This window comes from Haliaeetus leucocephalus, unplaced genomic scaffold (assembly GCF_000737465.1).
Source record: "Haliaeetus leucocephalus isolate CR32 unplaced genomic scaffold, Haliaeetus_leucocephalus-4.0 Scaffold185, whole genome shotgun sequence".
Lineage (NCBI taxonomy): Eukaryota > Metazoa > Chordata > Aves > Accipitriformes > Accipitridae > Haliaeetus > Haliaeetus leucocephalus.
The window spans coordinates 161,267-180,324 of NW_010972621.1; the positions used below are offsets into that span (position 1 = coordinate 161,267).

At 36.5% G+C, this 19,058-nt stretch overlaps 1 protein-coding gene across 8 annotated transcripts in view; it reads right to left on the minus strand.

The window, feature by feature from the left end:
- Positions 1–19,058, minus strand: part of PPIP5K2 (diphosphoinositol pentakisphosphate kinase 2) — a 42,104-nt gene that overhangs the window by 9,145 nt on the left and 13,901 nt on the right. For 3 of the 8 annotated variants that reach the window (XM_010565043.1, XM_010565041.1, XM_010565046.1), the window contains exons 13-26: positions 18,753–18,838; positions 17,945–18,070; positions 17,714–17,835; positions 14,022–14,204; positions 11,887–12,028; positions 10,567–10,790; positions 8,877–9,004; positions 8,562–8,676; positions 7,126–7,233; positions 6,924–7,040; positions 6,002–6,175; positions 3,499–3,672; positions 2,197–2,266; positions 21–140 (exon numbers count right to left, since the gene is read on the minus strand). In XM_010565043.1, coding sequence (XP_010563345.1) covers positions 21–140; positions 2,197–2,266; positions 3,499–3,672; positions 6,002–6,175; positions 6,924–7,040; positions 7,126–7,233; positions 8,562–8,676; positions 8,877–9,004; positions 10,567–10,790; positions 11,887–12,028; positions 14,022–14,204; positions 17,714–17,835; positions 17,945–18,070; positions 18,753–18,838 — 1,889 coding nt within the window. The remainder of the gene's footprint in view (positions 1–20; positions 141–2,196; positions 2,267–3,498; positions 3,673–6,001; positions 6,176–6,923; positions 7,041–7,125; positions 7,234–8,561; positions 8,677–8,876; positions 9,005–10,566; positions 10,791–11,886; positions 12,029–14,021; positions 14,205–17,713; positions 17,836–17,944; positions 18,071–18,752; positions 18,839–19,058) is intronic. The other 5 variants (XM_010565044.1, XM_010565047.1, XM_010565045.1 and 2 more) reach the window with 4 other exon arrangements.

Here is a 19,058-nt window from a genome sequence, read left to right on the forward strand (position 1 = left end):
GTGCGAGAGTGTGCACATACCATCTATGAAGCCAGAAGAAGTCAGCTTTTTACGATGAGTACGAGCATAATCCTGTAGGTTAGGTGCACTTGAAGAACCCCCGAGCACTGAGGTGCTAAACAGGCCCGCACAGTGAGACCCTGATGGGAGTTAGAGAAAATACATACAACAACCAGGTGTTCGTCCATTCACATTGGGGATGCATGCAGCATGCAAGCACATGGCTCTTACCACACAAAAGGCAGCTTTTGGCAGTGCCTTGGACAGGTTCACAATATGCTTGTAATGTCAGAGTGGTACTTGTAGGCTGAAACTATCATAATTTATTGTGCTTCTACTCATGACACAGCACCCTCTGCTATATGTGCAAAGAGAGGACTGGCTTTAAAGTGAGTTCTTGTCCTGTTTTCACTTTTGGTAAAGAAAAGTTACCAGTTAGCATCAATGTATACGTAACCAAAGCAACAAAACAAAACCAAGATGATGATGATGATGATGATGATGATGTGAAAGTTGTGTGTTTTAAAAGCTGCAGTTCTAAAACAAATATACACTGGAAAAATACTGCTCATTGCTTTCCATCCAAATCAACCTTTGAGATGACAGGCTGCAATGAAGTACTCATGCATTTCCACAGACTTAATATGGAAATATTTCCCTTCTAACCCCAACAAAATGTTAACCAAACTGGAAATACTCTATTCGTATTTCAGCTACTATCATTGATAATGTTACAAACTGAAAATACCTAAACGTTTCATCAGGTCTAGCTTGACTTCCTTTCCTGAGAAGACTTTTGTACATGTCCATGCAAGTGAGAGTACTTTTGTTACAACTCATACACTCCTGCCACTAGGATGGGAATTTTAACAAATCACTGAAGGCCACAGACAGAAATATAAAAATAACTTTTGTAATCAACCATAAATGATATTTACAAACAACAATGAACAAAATGGAAAAAAATGTTGCAATTTTTTTCCTTTAGTTTTTACTACTGGTTGAAAGGAGAAGTGGTTTTTCACTCAGAACTTATCTTTTACATTTTAGATAAGTAGCAGCAGATTTTTTTTGAAAAACAACTATCTATCCAGCAATACTTCCTTTCATTACTTTTAATGACCCAGTGGGAGGAAACATTACCAGCACATGTGACCAATCACAGCCAAAATAAATTGGTGCCTGGTCTGTGGCAAAAGCCTTTCACATCAACTGTAATACCTTAATCTATGCACAGAAATACATCAACTTCCACAAGCCATATTGTGTCACACATCGGCAAAAGAAAAGTTATTTAACTTTAGCAAGCACACAATAAAAAACATGACTTCAATAAACAGGAGCACCTGATGTATGCATTTTACTAAGGGAAAAATATAATAGGGAGAAAAGTATCACAGAAAGATTAGACATAGAAAAAATACAGCTCTTTACAAAGACAGAAAAAGCTACTTCTAAGTTTATGCATATAGCTTATGCATTTTCCACACTTAATTTTTCCCAAGACACACAGAAAAAAATGCAATATTGATTTACAGTAGTGCAAGATTTCCTATTTTTGCATTTGAGTCATATGTATGCCTGTTTCAAAGAAGCAACAGAAAAGCACCACTTGAATTAAAAGAATTTGAAACAACTCCTTGAATTATTGCATGATTCATTCTAATGCTGAAAGGAAGAAATTGATTTTAGGAGAGGGAATGTGTGCAAAGCCCCTGATATTATCAAGAAACTTGAGGTTTTTTCCCTAACCCCCTCCCCTCAGTAAAACACCTTCAATTCCATCAATTGCCCACAGTAGGAAATGTTAATTTTTGAGAAAAGTGTTTTAACAGTTTCCAGCGCAGGCCATTTCAATCCAAAAGATTCTTGCAAAACCCAAAAACTCAGTCATGAACTACATTATCTTAAACATCTACTTTATGTTAAAAATAACGTTGTGTACCTGTTGCGAGCAGTACAGAGTCAATGTGAACAGTCTCAAACAATTTGTTCTTTTCAGTTATAATTTATTTAAAAACTTTGCTGCAGAAAAATTGTCTAGTTCATAGACAGACACTCAGCATATATTATTGATAACAAATACTATTGGGTCCTGTTAACATAAAAGCTATTCAAAGAATGTACAACTGTACAGAACAACAGGCAGATGAAAAGCTGCTAACATCAAAGAAAATTTCAATTGTAGGCACATACCTAGACCACTCTGCTTTTGTTCCAGAATAGTTCTTGGTGTTCGTAAGTTACTATTGCTTTCTGATAAGACCTGGATATAAAAGACAGAAAAATAAGGGAAAGTAGAACAGCAGCATGAAATGTCCATTTAACTTGATACAGCAGCCTGTTTCAGACAGACAAGTGTTAATAAGCTGTATGATAAGTGTTAGTAAAAGAATGTAAAGGAAACATGAAAGATCATGCAATATCCCCTTCTGAAGGGAGTCCATTACACATATGAGTTCCTTGCAATGGAGTGGTGCAAAGCAAGCATTCAGAATGAGAAAGGACACAGACCAAGACCGATATGAGAACAGACATTTGAGACATTTTATTTCATTTTACCAAATGCACTCTCCTAAACTGCGCCTGTATTGAAAAAAGGAGGGGAGGGAAGGAAAGACAGACAAGCTATTGAGGACACCATACAATCACTGATCCATGCACGGGCTCAATCAGCATAATCTTCAGATGCTCACAGCCTTTACTGATATCAACTTTTCCTATGTAAATAGTTTTAGAATTTTGCACAATAAAAAGAAATTATGAAAATTTTCAAAGAAAAAGGATATGGTTAACAGAACACCATCCATTGTCATACATGTAAACAATATCTCAACATACTAAACAATCTTTAGATCTTCACTGGTACTTCAAAAAAATTTATTGTTTCTTTTTTTCCTGCCTTTCCCCCCCAGTATTTAGAAAAAATCTTTGAAATATTGTACAAGTCAATGGATGACGTACTGTGTTGGGAGTTTCAGATACCTCCAGATACAGAAGGCAAGAATTATTAGTGCTAGAGTTTTTCCCCTGCAGTAGTTAATACCAGGCCACTGAAAATATGATATATGCAAAACAAGTTTTGAATAGCAATATGAAGTACCAAATAAATTATTTTAAATGGTATTGGTTGCAATTATTAAAAAAAAGCTTTTCAATTTACCTACCACCAAATTAAGCAAAGTTGTTTTTAAAGTCTTAAAGGACAACTAAACCAAAGCAGAAATCTCTTTCATTAGGCAGTAGACTAAGTCTTTTTTACTGTGGTAACATTTGCAATTCCTATAAAGAAACCAAATTTTTAGGAAAACGTGTAACACATTCAGTGGAAAAACATGCACTTGCTCTTTTTCCCCCCAAACATTCTCGGGAAGTAATTTTAAGAAGTGGAAGAATTTGCTTCACACATAATCCATAACAAGGGATTAGATGTCCTTAAAGACAGTTGGTTGTTGCTTGGAATGCATAATAATGTTTAATGAAGTAAAGTTTAAAAACCTGTTGCCATGAGCCAAAAATACTGGATGTGAAAGCCAATGATTTAGGGGAGACAGGGGAAGAAGTGATTTGTTCCCCTGATCTGCGTCTTCGACGCCCAGTACCCACACCACTGGTGTAATGCAGCCAGGTACCAATACACTCTGGGCTAGACACACTCAGGGGGCTCTCTTCCTGGAAGTGAGAAAGGGGGCAAAAAACAGCAAAGCATGCAAAGTTAGATTCAACAGAGCCAAACGAACAGAAAAGAAAAAAACCCAATCTGTTTGCACCCTTTTATATACTGCTTTTAAAACTATTAAACAGCAAACAGGAAAGAGTAATATTACAATATTAGAAGTTATCAGTTCCACTTTTATCTTTTCATCCAATTGTATCTTTTAAGACAACTCTTTGATCAAATTTCTGGTAGACTAATTATTAGATATGAGAGAAAAGTAATCATTGTCAATAATTGATGCATAACTCTAAGAATTTCCCGCACACTGGAAACAGAATATGTTATCCTTGACATACTGTTTAATAGTTTTCCCCCTCTAAGTACATTAAACTTTCCTATTTATTACTTAATAGTTTTCTAGTCTATAACCTTATCTAAAAGGTTCTCATTGTTAGAATTGCCTTTGAGACTTTACAACTGACTCACTGGTAGTAGCACCAACCTGACTGGTAGTAGTCTTCCAACCTTAAAAAAGCCCTAAGAGTTATTTAATGCTGGACACCTATCGAGACTTCAACGGAGGACAGTGTCAGGCTAAGAGTCCCCCATGCCCTACATCATTATGTATCATTAGCAATCAACATTTTTAGCTATATAGAAGTTGATTTCCAATGTCGATGAGCCATACTTTGTTTTACTGTTAGAACTCTGCTTTTTTTTTTCCATGACTCAATCGCAGTTGTGATCCTTATGTAAATATTGCTGACTATACCCCAGATTAAAACTTCAATATAATCTCACACCTGACAGTGTCCTTACAAATTAATGGACATAGGTGAAGAGAGAATTGCCTTACAGCAGGAAGGAAAAAAAAAAATGTTCAAGGCAGTTGCAGTTTAAGTTGCAATGACTTTTTTAAAACATTTCAAAATACCATTTGGTTTAAGTATTCCAAATACTGGTTTTGCAGATTTCAGTAGGCCAGATGAAACTTCCATTTTTACTTTTTCAAAAAAAGTTTCACTGTATGTTTTCTTTAAATTGGCTATTTTCTTCCAGCAAATAAACAGGCACTGAATGCTGAAACAATTCCATCTGAACATGTTATCTGCACAGTCAAAACTTAGAAATTTATGTTATTGATACCTTTTGAAAGTAAATTCTACATAATTTATGAAAATGGTTAAAAGTCTGAAGTAATAGACTATTATGTGTATTTGAACTCATAACTAGGAGGGGAGTTTGCATGATCATAGTGAAATCAGCTTTTAAAAATCCAAAATATGGATGTTGTGAGCATTTGTTTATGATAAAACTTGGAAACAGAATATATAAAACATTCACATTTATTATCTCTGTTAATTTATGGAAGTCATGTGAAGTTATACAGATACCCTTACAGAAGGGACCATGCATCTTTTTCTCTCCACGCTACCAATAACCAAGTTACTTGCAAATCTGTAATACTTTCATTGCATACAAACAGCCCATTCCCAGCACAAACATGGAAGGAAAAGCTTTTAGTATGAATCTTCATTTCTGATGGTTTTAAGCAACTGAAAATGAGGCAATAAGAAGCTGTTAGTCTGCTTCTAGCGTTAATATCACAGAAGTGCCTCTATGCACCATCTGAAGCTTTGCCACTCAACTGTACGAATGGTATCAGTGATACTGCCGTGCATCACCCCACCTCTGTGACATTAAAGCCATACCTGTGAAGCACACCTAGATGTCATGGCCTTCAACACAGGAGACTAGACTGTTCAAGATGTTATCTGAAGAATTCATGAAACACAAACCCCACCCACTTAGAAAAAGAAAGCTTCCGGTTTATTCTCTTACCTTCAAATGCTTGACAAGTGGAGTCACTTTCACCCCACGTGAAAGCAAATACAGCAGAAGACATGTCTCTCACTTCCTGTACCTCCCCTACCACCCCCAATCCCTCTGTTCCCTCTCAGCGTGATGACGCTGAAGTTTTGCTTAATTCCCAATAGCAGCTGTCTTGTAAGGATGAATACAAAAGCAATGTATGTTAGTTTGAAGATGTAAGTTTAGACTGAAAAAGTCTTCATTTTCAAATATTGGCTTTTCTAAAATGGTTTAAAAAGATAAAAGGAAATAAGACTTATCATAAAATAATAATTCATTTAAAAAAAAAATTCCTTCAGACAAATTACTGCCATGAAGTACTTCCCATAGAGTAAGAGCAACCCTTTGGTGAGGCATAACGTCATACTGGTTCTGTGTAATCAAAAGCAGAATTACATTTGGTTTTGTTTTGTTAAAAGTAAGCAAAAATTAATTTCTGTGAAAGACATTATCTGGAACATAAATACTTACTTCAACAGAACCAATCTTCCTGGATCTTGGAAGGGGTGACTTTCTGTGTATGTGAATTGGGTCTGATACCATTGGCTTGAACATCACTACTGACCGGTCTGCTTCATCTCTTTTAGGAGCGTGTGCCTCCTCATCACTATCATTTCTATGAGAGGTTTTCTTTGAGCCTTCATTCTACAAATGATACATAATTCATTTTCAATTTAGCCGCACACCTTGCAACATGTAGATAGAAGTGGCTGTTAAATAAATCTTCTGTGTAAACATAAAGCCAGATGATTCTAAAAATACAAGATGTAAATCACATATTATTGAAGAAATAACTTTAATAACCTATGTATTTGCTCCTAACCAGCCACTGCATATGATAGTGTGGTCCTAATTAACCACACTGTTCATCCAACATATCTTACTCCAATTTTCTGTTGACATAGTAATAAAAACCTGGCCCCACAAGCCAACAGAATAATTCCAGTGAAGCTTTGATTTCATGTATTTCTCAAAAAGCAGGTGGTAACTCCACAGACCTGCCCATACATCTTTGAAAATATCAATCCTTCCTCAACGATCTGTATTCATAACATGCCAAACCACCTTGCTTTCTTAAATGTTTCTTTCAGTTGCCAGAATATCACTGATGTGACACTGATGTTGATATCACTTTTCTTACAATGAGTATTTCATATTTCTAGCAAAAATTCTGGCAAAGGCATTAGAAGGTCCAAATTATCTGTGCCCATTACCTCAGTGTCCATTCAAAATGGAATAATACATTGGGACTGTCTATATTTTACTAGACAGTTTTCTACCAAAATAAAAATCACATTTGTTTTTTTTACCTAACAATTGCCCAGTGTTTATTTTAGGTATGTCCGCATCCAGGAAAACAAACTTTTGCTTTAAAGAAAGGCATAATTATTACCTCTCTGGAGGCAGGTCTGTATCCATACCCAGCTGGTAAATTTTTATCTTCCTCACAACCTTTGGCTCCTGGACTAAAGTGCAGCTCTACATGAAAACGTTCTTCTGAAGAAAGTTCCTGAATGAAATGATTAAATAGGTTTACACTTTAGTACATAGCTTAGTACTACTCGTTTCTGAAGATACTTATCCATTTTAAATACCTTGTTTGGATCCTCGTAAAGCATGATAACAATCTGTGTCATGTAATTGAGTTCATTGACAACATTTAAATAATCCATAGCTCGTTTCCATTGTTCATCTTTTGATTCCTTATGAAGGGGAAAAAAAATATCAACAAATAAACCCCAACAATTTTCTTTAAAAAGACTGATGATTTCCCTTTTTCCCCATTTACATGGATTTTACATTCACAGCAGAAGTACAAAGCTTTTTACAGCTAAGGAAAAAACAGAGATACAACCAGAAAAAAAAGTGACTTAAAATTATTCATGGAATGAAACATGGATATCAGAATTTTTCATATTTTATTTCAATGTATCTTTCATGTTCTTTTGCCAATGATGATATATGTCTTGTAGACAGAGACACCGTTTTAAACTCTCCTTATGGGAATTGTTAATTTTGCAATAAACTAGTTTCAACTAGTATATTGTGGAAAATGTTTCTAGATACCACTCTACCAGTCAAACACAAAGAGGAAGTGAAGGCTTCTAGTACATAGAAGAAATACAACCATTACATCCCAAACTATTTAAAATTAATATTCACCTTTTTTCATGCTCTAGAAAAAAATAATTTAGTAATCCACCTTAAAGGAAATGTCAAAGTTTATCAGCCTAAAACTAGGACTGTGTCTGCTGTAGCATGTCACAAAGGTCTAGGATTAAAAATGCTTTTGCCATTAATGAGTTTAGTTATCTATTACCAGAAGCAAGTATGTCAAAACAACTATTTCAAAAGTTAGTATATTAATCAAGCTCTGCCTCAGAAGCAGCCATGTAGGCTTTGTGGTGCTGGATTTATCCTCTCCAAGAGCTCAATTAGGTCATTTCTGAATCTGGAGACCTTGCTTTTTTTAGTCCTTGGTTTCAAAACCAATCAGATGGAGAATAATGCACCACCTTCAAGGCATTCTACAACAATATAGGAAAGTAAGACAATCCACTGAACAGGAGAAACTTGGCATTACATGAGCATTCTTGTAGTCAGGTAGGGAGGTCTTGACAATATGCCAATGGTCAAAAATAATAAGCCAGTCCAAAAGTGAATTCAAGAGAACCCTTAATGATGACTTGAAGGAAAAAGAGTTGAAAGAATTATAGCTGACAACGTAAGAGAAAAAAATGGATTACCTGCCCTTTTCAAATCTCTTTGAGACCATAACATATACGGCTGAACACACCAATGGAATTCAGCATTACTTTAAAGGGCTTGCTGATTTCTACCAGTGTGCACACCAGCAATTTGAAATATGTCTCTGCATATATAATAAGAAATCAAATGTTTGAAAAAGTGTGATAAATTTCAAAGCCATCTAAGAAAATTAAGCTTTCAATTGACACAATCTTAGTGCAATTGAGTCCTTTTGGTTTCTCTCAAAATATCAGGGCTTTATCAGAAAAAGTGTTCAACTTACATCACATAAGGCACCATAACGAAGGGTGGATAACAGGGAGTGGACATGACTCTCGCTGGTGAAATACAGCCGTGTACGAACATGGCGTTCAGGGGACATAACACCCCTGGAGTAACTTGAAAGAAAAAAACCCCAAAACTTATTAGACCATAATGAGATGTGTCCCTATTTTAGAAATAGCTGTCAACAAATAAATAAATCATACTTTTAAAATTACTATGAGCTAGTAAGACATTTCAAATATGAAAGCTATGGAATATCTCCATTAAGTCTTACAGAAATTAATGTGACCATGTAAAAAAGTAAAAGACTTACAGAGGGTGAAGCTTATTTACAGTATCATCATCTTGAGTCCTCTGAAGGTCAGAACGGATTTTTCTAACTAGAGGAGTGCAGTAACCTTTGGCAATCTCTAGTTTCTCAGCCTTAGAAATACCATATTCCTGTGTAAGAAGAAACTGACTTTTAAGTTAAAGATTAAAATGCCTTCTAATTCAAAGCTTGTATATTAAAGCCAATTAGTCATCTGTTAGTTTGCTCTGGCTGCAAATTGTTTTAACATCTTTATTACATTTGATTACTGGCGTCCCTTCAAGGAACAAGTGGTTTGCCTTTTTGCTGTTTGATTTGACACAGAGAAACAGTTAAACCACAAAAGTGGATTCACCTTCGGGTACAATGAAGCTCTTTTTCTTAAGCAAAACATCCAGGGAATTATTCCTCCTCCTCCCCCCACTGCACTCTCCAGATTTAGACATCAATGATGCATTTCATCTCACCCGATTTCAAGTAACTTTTTTTTTTTTTTAAATAGTCAATAAAGAGACATAGGCATATTATCTATTTAATATGTCTATCTTAGTTTGGGGTAAACCACCCCACAGAAGGATCTCCTATTCGCCTCAAATAATACTGAAAATAGTAGTTAAATACAACTGGAAAAATATCATGTCTGTTACAGTATCTACAATATTTTAAAATCTTCTCTTCCAGAAGCTTCATGCTCTGTTCTATACATGACATGAAAGTGCTCTCATAATTTTGATGGATATTCTTGCTACCCTAGAGAGCAACATAAGCACTTTTCCTTTGCATTATGTACACTTATCAAGTTTTCTTTGTTCTTCTTCCTTCAGTATGTGTTCTCATTTTTACCTATTCTTCTCTAACACTCTATTCAAAATTTAAGCTTAACAGGCCCATATAACACAACACATACTTGCATCATTGGTCTTTTTGTCCTCCGTGCCGTCAGGCAGTTTGAGAGATGGGGAAAGGAAGAAGATCCCTCACTTGCTGCATATAACATGGGTAATACCGCTCTTACAACAGTGCTCTAACTGCAGGGACACATGGGGAAAGCTTTAGTCTGCTCTGTCTTGTTATCACAAAACAATTCAATGTCCTGCAGTCTACAACATTTTAGAGCCAACCTGAGTTTAACAGCCTGTACTATGTGGAAGTTTAACTTGTCTGTTTCTGGCCTGAAATTCCATGATACTTAATGTGTACACTTTCATCAGGGAGTGTCAGCATTTTGAAGCAGCAGGTCAGTCTTTTAAAATTTAAAATGCTTAAGACAAATGAAATTAGATAGATTAGGATTAACTGTAATTTGCAAAGAGCCTGAAAATGGAATTTCTAAAAGCAGGAAGAATGAAATTAAATGCAGTTTCAGAATGCACAGTTGTTCACAGGGGTTCTACTTAAATCTATGAAGAATGGCTGAGATGAACCACTTTACACTGCAGTAAAGGAAGCAAACATGTTCATATCTTAATTTCCTAGAAAAATTCATTCTGAACACAGCTTAGTGAATTATGAATCAAATTTTTCTTACAAAAAATAATCAGCTTACTACCAGAAAGTAAGAGGTAATGTTAAAGGCTTCTACTACTGCACAATACAGGAAGCTTCAATAGAAAAGGCAGAGAAGATGTTTTCACAAAATTTGAAAAAGCATTTATTCTACAACTTATTCTATTTAATAACTGAAATTCCTTACCTGAGGAATCACAATGTCAGCTAAAGCCTTTGAAAGCCTGTATAATTCCATTGTGTTTTCTAATTTTAAGGAGCCATTGTGCTGCACGTCATATTTTATACAGTCATAAATATCGGGAATTTTGCTAATATCATATCTTCCATTTTTTGTTTTAAAGTCTTTTTCCAGCTTGGCCCACCTGCGCAGCATCAGTTCTAGTGTTTCACTGTGGTACAGCTGAATATCTGGATAGACACATCAAGTCATCGAAGTCATCAAGACCACCCAAGTAACAAAAGGGAAATTTTAATTACATGGTAGTAACAGTTGAATGCAGAGGGATAAAAGAGATCAAATAAGTTAACTTATTACTTATAACAAGAGGGAACAGACGTACACATATAGTTAATTTTAGTGCTGAAAGCATCACAGCTACATAGCTACATCCAGATAGTAGAAAGCTTCGCTGCAGAAATGCGCTACTGACCCTTTAAGCAAAGCTACAGCAAAGAATAGAGTGTTCTACAGCACAGATCATACATAAAAAAAAGCAACAAAAAAAAAAAGCTGGGAGAAAATTCTAGAAGGAACAAAGTGGAGCATGACAACATCTCTGTTTTAGAACAGACCACACATCCCATTTGTCTCTCTCTCCTGTGTATGTCAATAGCAAAAGCCAAGAGCCTGGTAGAAAGGATGGATTATCCCCATTCCAGGACAGGAGATTAGACCAAATAGACAACACCCACTGATATTATGTACAGGTGACACTTCTACTGCTAAACCTCAGAACAGAAGCTGCTTGCAAACTACACACTGCAGAGAACACTGATAGCAAGTATTCCAGTATTTAGCTAGTACCAAAAAAGCACTATGGTCACCTCCAGCTCTAGTCTTCCTGTGTCACTGGTTCACCACCATTAATACTGAGCATCATTCTATGCAATACTACTACACATCATACAGCAAGAAACAGATCTTCAGCAAAGATACTTAAATATGAAAATGTACCTATGTAACTTAGCTTTAGTACCACCTGCTTTTCCTATTACTTTTGTGGACTACTGAGTTTCAAATAATTAAGACAAGAATTTCTGCAAACATTTGAGGACTAGCCTGAACTTCTGAACACCACTAAGAGCCCTTATCTGCAATACGACCACATGTTCCTCCTGCTTTTTACTGTAAAGTTATGCATATGGAATCAGACTGTGAAAATCCCTAACCCGTTGTTTATTAAAGTTCTGCTAAAAGCTAGTTTAATGAAGAAAAGTTATGTTACAATTTTCTCTCAGATGTAAACAAGAGAAACTAAATACAACTACAAAAATGTTTAAGTACCTGCAGACTTTGGATCTTCCATTCTTTGCCTGATCTGCGAAGTCAAGCTCTGGATCAAGGAATAGACCTTGTCACATGTCTTTACAGGATTTTTAATAACCTGCATTGATTTTATCAATGACATGCTTCCAGATGGAGTAAGCTGCAATTTAAAATAAACACAGAATTATCTAAACAAGCTGACCAGATTTGAAAGAACTAAGAGATAAGATGGAACATCTGAAAGATTCCAAGTATTGGAAAAAAGCATTCAAGCAGGTTGCTATTAATTTTTGAAACTATTTCTCAATTATCTACTCCTTTTGAGGCATTAAGAAAATACATTAAAAGGTAGTATGATTTACTAGAGATTCAAAGGTAACAAGAAATTCATAGAGCAACTAATTCTATCCAGTAAATGTGAGCAATTTCAGGAGTTCCTCAAATTTGTTCCAAGACAGGAAAATTGAAGACATTTAAAACTTTGTACAAACTTAGCAACTTTCCATAACTTCCTTTCAAGTAACTATTGTATTCAAAAGCTTAAAAAAATTATATAAGAAATGTTATTGTTAGGCTACATGCCTTATAAAATACTTTTTGTTCTACAAAGTACCCTACTTAGCATAACTGGAAAGAACCACCAGATTTGCAATAGTAACTGATACCTGAAAAAAAGTTTGTCTCTTCCTGTTTTAGGTTTCTGTCTCTATAGGACTGCAGCACACAAATACAAACAAAAAGAAACCTTTTAAATGCACATATATCAAGAACATACAAGATGTCCTTCAGAGTGACTTAATTATAGAAATTGCAGGAGCTACAAATTATCATCATCAGGTTGAGTGTCACTAAAACAATACAGTCAAAATCCATGTAAGTGAGGCTTAGCCTCACAATTTTTTCAGAAAAGTCTGTGTAATCCAAAGTACGCAAACAATAGTATTAAACAATAATTTATATACATAACACACATACATATTTGCACTTTCCCCAGTTTCCTCAAATGCATAGGATAATTTGGATATGGAAAACTTCTGCCTTCTACCTAATAATAAGCAGTTCCTACCTATTATGACCAAGTAAATCAATAGGAAACGTGTTCTGGCACAGAAAAAAACCCCATGTTCTTTTCCCAAATTGCAAGTAAGTTAAGATAACAAACAAACAAACAAATCCCCCAAAAGTAATTATCACTTCATAATCCCAAAGGTTAGTTACTTTCAGTGACTGTCTTAGAAGAGTATGCTCTATTAGTTCCAGCCACATTTCAAATCCCATTATATCTATACAGCAAAAGAAGGGGGGAAATAAATAAACCTCTGAGACCTTGTATCCTCTCACTTTTTACAAGTACTGCTGAATTCACTGCTGGCAGTGGTTTGGATGACACTTTTAATCTATATTTTTAAACGAATCCACATAGATCCATACATGCAGGTTAGTAAAATTATTTTGCAATAATTTGCTCTCAATACCTTTTAGAAAACAGCAGTTTAAGCTTAAGCCTCATTTGAAGACTTGTACTTAGTTGTTTTACCAGAAAGAGTAAAGGCAATTGAAAGAGAAAGAAGTTTCTTAACAATAACAAACATTACTTATATTTAAAACCAGGAACAATCATGTGTGTTCTGTACTAAGTCAGCATAAACTATATTAATATACATTACTTTAACATTTTAATGAGATTTCCTTTCACTGATTAGAAAGTATTCTACTGGTTTTCAGCATCTTAGTATTCTTTGAATTGAAAAAAAGGCCTTGTAGTGGATCAAATATTGAAACAACTGCAGTAGGCAGGCAATACATTTTGTAATACCACACACTGGCAAAGTAAAGATTACAGAAAGTGTAAAGAAAATTGTTTCATTTCTTGAATAGTTAAAATATTTTTAATGAAACATTGAAAAAGATTTATGAATGAGGTCCCTATTTACTCCTATTTCAAAGTTTGTAGGTATTCTGATTATTCAAATTGCAAGACAGCTCAAAGTATCTAATATCGCAATTGGTACAGCTTCCTTTGTAGTTCAAACTACTTGCAAGCACACAAGTAATTTTTCAAAATAGATACATAAAATCACTGCTCATTCCTTTTACACAAGAATTTGAATGGCTATTTATTTCATTTTATAGGAAACTAATCATATGCTAACCTTATCATAGTCATCAGCAGTAAATTCTCTGTCTCTCTGGAGAATTTCATGGAGTCTTGCTTTAACACGATGCTGACAGCTGCTTAAAGAATCACTGTCACTGTCCAACAGACCATTCATATTAGCACTTTTTACCATCTGGACAAGAATAGGAGTCAGCTCTCCCTCTAAGGCCAGTAGTCCCTGAAGCGAATAATACAATTAATCAGGCAAACACATAAAGATGAGAATATAGTATCTTAAAAAAAACACCCAAAACACTAATTTAAATTCAAGATTGTATCACTTACCTATGGGTTAGATAAACAGGGACTTGGCAGACAATGTAGATACTTGCATACAAATGGCCCCTAAAACACTGCCTTGGTGGGCAGGGTTGCTATAGTTGGTGCAACAGTGATGGTGACAGGTCATAAATCATGGTCCCCAACACCAGCTGAAGTGACCCTAGCATCTCAGTGGTGCCAACGTTGCTCCTGGGAGGCCATACCTGTTCAGGTCTTGGGTTGCAGGGAGGGCATGGTGCCTTCTCCCTGAGGCTGGGAGCAACAGCAGCCTGACTTATGGGGGACATGCTCTGCTCAAGGCATTGAGTCACCAGATAGTAGCTATGGGAAGAGTTAGCACACTGAATAGCATCTGGGACAACAAATGGGAGATAGACAGGGTCTTTGCAGAGACCCTACAAAGGCAAAAGCCCAAACTCTCTGTGGCACAGAAGGACAATCAAAGGCTACAGTTGAACAAGAGGTGAATGGAGACTCCCAAAATGGAGAAGGCTGGAAACTTTTGTGATTTTTCTGGCAACAGAAGGGGTCTAGGATAAGGAAGGAAATGGAGTGGTGTCTCCTCAAGCCTGCTGACCAAGGAGAAAGCAGGACAAATGGATGAACTACTTCTGCCCCAACACATGCAGCATGGAAACAAACAGGAGAAATAAGAAGTCTGAACACTTGCAGAGCTTTAAGTTTATTCAGATTACAAAGATGTGGTGGAATAGTTCACACTAATGGAGTTTTGCTATAGCCAGATACCGGGCCTTTTGGAAGCCAGGAAGGCAAAGAGGCAGAGTTGGGCTGTATATAAAGGAGTAGCTTGAACACCAGGACCGTTGCTTTCAAACCAGTGACAAGCAAGTTGAGATCTTATTTGTAAGGATCAGAGGACAAATAAGCACAGGGCAGCATTATGGTGGGCCTCTGCTACAGACCACCCAACTTAAAAGGGGAAACAGATGAAGCCTTCTTAACACAACTGGAGAAAGCCTCCTGATTGCAGGCCCTGTTTTCCATAGGTTCCCTTAGACCTGGGTACCTCATGCGTGGGCAATATTGCAAGGGACAAGCAATCCAGATATCTGGAAAACACCAAGGACAATTCTTTGACACAGGTTACTGATGAACTATTAAGCAGAGGCATTCTTCTGGACCTGTTACTCAGAAGTGTCAGGAATGTGGAGGTCAATGGCAGCCTTGATAATTGAAAGCTGATATTATGACAGATCCGTGTAGAAGTGAACAAGACAAATAACAGCATTAGAGCCCTGGACTTCAAATGAGCAGACTTTAGCTTGTTCATGGAATCCTATGGAGGAGCGTCCTGAAGGACAAAGGTGCCCAGGACAGCTGGATGATCTCCAGAGACAACCTCCTCAAAGCAAAAGAGCAGTCCACTCTGACATATGGAAAATCATGCAGAAGGTCAGCATGGACGAAAAAGGAACATACAGAAGGTGGAAGCAGGGAAGGGCTGCTTGGGAGGAACAGAGACACAACCTAAACACGATGGATAGAATTAAAAACCTGGAGAGGCTGTGGAGTCTCCACTCCTGGAGATACTCAGAACTTGGATGGATATGATTCTGAGTAACCTCATCCAAACTGGCTCTGTGCTGTGTGGAGTTGAACTACATGACCTACAAAGGCCCCGTGAAACCTAAACCTCCCTATCACTCTATTATTACTGAAACTCATTCACCTAAAAAGTATTTATGTAACACTTGCACTGTCTGTGTCCTCTTACACAATTAAAAGATCACTGAAATGAGGAAGTAAGTGAATAAATTATTAACAAGTAGAAGTATTATGCATGCAAAGGGCTACTTGGGAGGAGGAGCAAAACAGGAATTTGCCTAGCAAGAAGCTAAGTAAAAGAATACTTTGGCAAGCATTGTAGATGTAGGATGTTCTGAATTCTGTCTTTTATATGAATAGTTCCTATAAATTCATGTTTGTAATGAAAAAAAAAGTTCACGCTTTTTAAACATCACTACAAAATTTTTATAATTTCACATCAAAAAATACATGTAAAAAAAGGATTTCTATTAAGTGCCAAGATGTAGTACTGCTACCATGTCTTACTTATTAGGTATCCATTTTGACAGGCCCAAAGTAAAAAGTCTCCTGTAAAAACTTTAAGAAAGCTCTTCTATTAATTCCCAAAAAAGCATGACTATATAGTCTGTACAATTTCCCACTAAAATATATGCGAAGTTGCTTATTAATTCCACATTTCTAATAGGTTCAAACTCTCTAATTTCCTCTATAAATTTACAAACCATTGAAAGAAAGACGGTTTCAATGAAAAGTGTTGCCTTTTGAACCCCAAATCTTCTGGTTCAAATCACTGAAGTAACTGAAACTTGCGGTTTTTGCTCATGTAAAATAAATACATTATCTCAAATCAGTTCTAATGTCTGTGCTTTAACCAACACACACACACCATCTGTCACAGAAATCTGGCAAAATTTGAGGAAAGTAAGCACTAAACAGATAAGCAAGGTGCAAACTAAAAATGTTGCCAATCACATCCTGGGCTGCATTAAAAGAAGTGTGGCCAGCAGGTCGAGGGAGGCAATTCTCCCCCTCTTCTATGCTCTTGGGAGACCCCACCTGGAGTACTGCATCCAGGTCTGGTGCCCTCCGCACAAGAAAGACACAGACCTGCTGGAGGGGGTCCAGAGGAGGGCTACGAAGATGATCGGGGGCTGGAGCACCTCCCCTGTGAGGGTAGGCTGAGAGAGTTGGGGCTGTTCAGCCTGGAGAAGAGAAGGCTCTGGAGATACCTTATAGCAGCCTTCCAGTACTTAAAGGGGGCATACAGAAAAGATGGGTAGGGACTTTTTATCAGAGAGAGTGTAGTGATAGAACAAGGGGTAAGGGTTTTCACTGAAAGAGGGTAGATTTAGCTTAGATATCAGGAAGAAACTCCTTACTCCGATGTTGGTGAGACCCTGGAACAGGTTGCCCAGAGAGGCTGTGGATGCCCCCTCCCTGGAAGTGTTCAAGGCCAGCTTGCTTGGGGTTTTGAGCAACCTGGTCGAGTGGAAGGTGTCCCTGCCCATGGCAGGGGGGCTGGAACTAGGTGATCTTTAAGGTCCCTTCCAACCCAAATCATTCTATGATTCTATGATTTTGGAGGTTGTTACTGGAAAACATTAAGTTATATTGCTAGGGCTGTACAATTAAAATCTGTCTGCATCTGCTCAAAGAACTTAAAATGCTTGGCACATTAATTGGATGCTTTTTCATATCGAACTAAATACTCTTTGAAAATACATTTCTTTTAAAACACAGCCTCATTATACACTTTGGACTCTAATAAACCATAAATCTCTCCCAGCTGTCAACAGAAAAAAACAAACTTGAGATCATCAGAATTTTAAAAATTGAAAATACAATTTCACAGTGTACCTTTGCAAAAGCTGCTGCAGTCATCTGAACTCGTCCCTCATCAGAAGCGTAGATTTTGAGATCATGTCGGTAAGTGCTATGTAATCTAAGTAAACCACATCCAGGAAATCCAGCATAATCTCCTACCAAACAAACATTTTGCTCAAACTCTCATTTTGCACTTGACTACCTTCAAAAGTGTTTTATGCCATTCAACGCGCTTTTTTAAAATTATTATATATTTTTTTTTACCTTGTCCACCTGGATACATACACCTGAAAGCCCTTCCAAGTTCCTCTGCTTGAACCCTGCCTGCAGGGGTCAATTCTCCTCCCCATTTTAGAACCAGAAGCAGGGATGGCTCATTTCTTCTATTATCTAATTGTACACAGAGAGAGAAGTTTAGTAGTGAAGCATATTCTAAATCTATTGGGTTTCTTTTTTTTTGCAAATGAACAAAAATATTTGGACTGTGCAGGGCTTCAGTAAAGGATCTCTGCAACATTATAAATGTTTAGTAGTGTTGTAACATTAAGAAAATATTGAACTGGAGAACTAAATGGGCAATTAAACAGAGAAACCTGAAGTAGTTAAAATCACAGAGAAAACATAAGTGAAAAATATTTAGCATCAAATCTGAAGCAAAAAGTAAATTGAAACAGAAAAATTAAAACAAATTGGATGCTAAATACCCCACAGTTATTTCAGCCAATAACCATGGGTCAAGGACCAGAAAAGCTTATAAAAGTTTTCAAGACAGCAGTAAATGTTGAGTGGGATTTTCCCATCCTGGTCCCAAAACAGTTTCTGGTGAATCACTGAAGCTTCTTTTCACCCTACTTTTCTGTTACAAGAGAACAGTGTTAAAATATAAATTTACTACATAGTTTTAGGTGTACGATTTAGCAGATTAAGAGACACTGAGTATCTGCCAACAATACAAACATTCATTCAGAACAACATATTCCTTCTTCTTAACATCAAGACATGTTATACCACTAGTCCATGACTATTTAAATACACATGGTATTAAGTGATTAGGTGCAAAGTAATACAATACCTTCCTCTTCACTGGAAGTCTTTGGGCAACCATGAGGAAGATATGTCAACTGAACTTTGCGATTTATGCCTGAAAAATGGCCATACCTGAAGCAGGAACAGGGGAAAGTGAAAGGGGAAGAGGGAGTAAAACATTCGTGGATTTGACCACCATTTATTGAAGCAGTGCTTAGAACAAACCTAACTCAAGAAGCATAGAATGACTACAGAAATATCAACCATTCTACAATGAAACATTTAAAAATACTATCTACTACTTTTTTTTTCACCACACTGAACATTAACACTGACAGACAAAAAAAAAAAA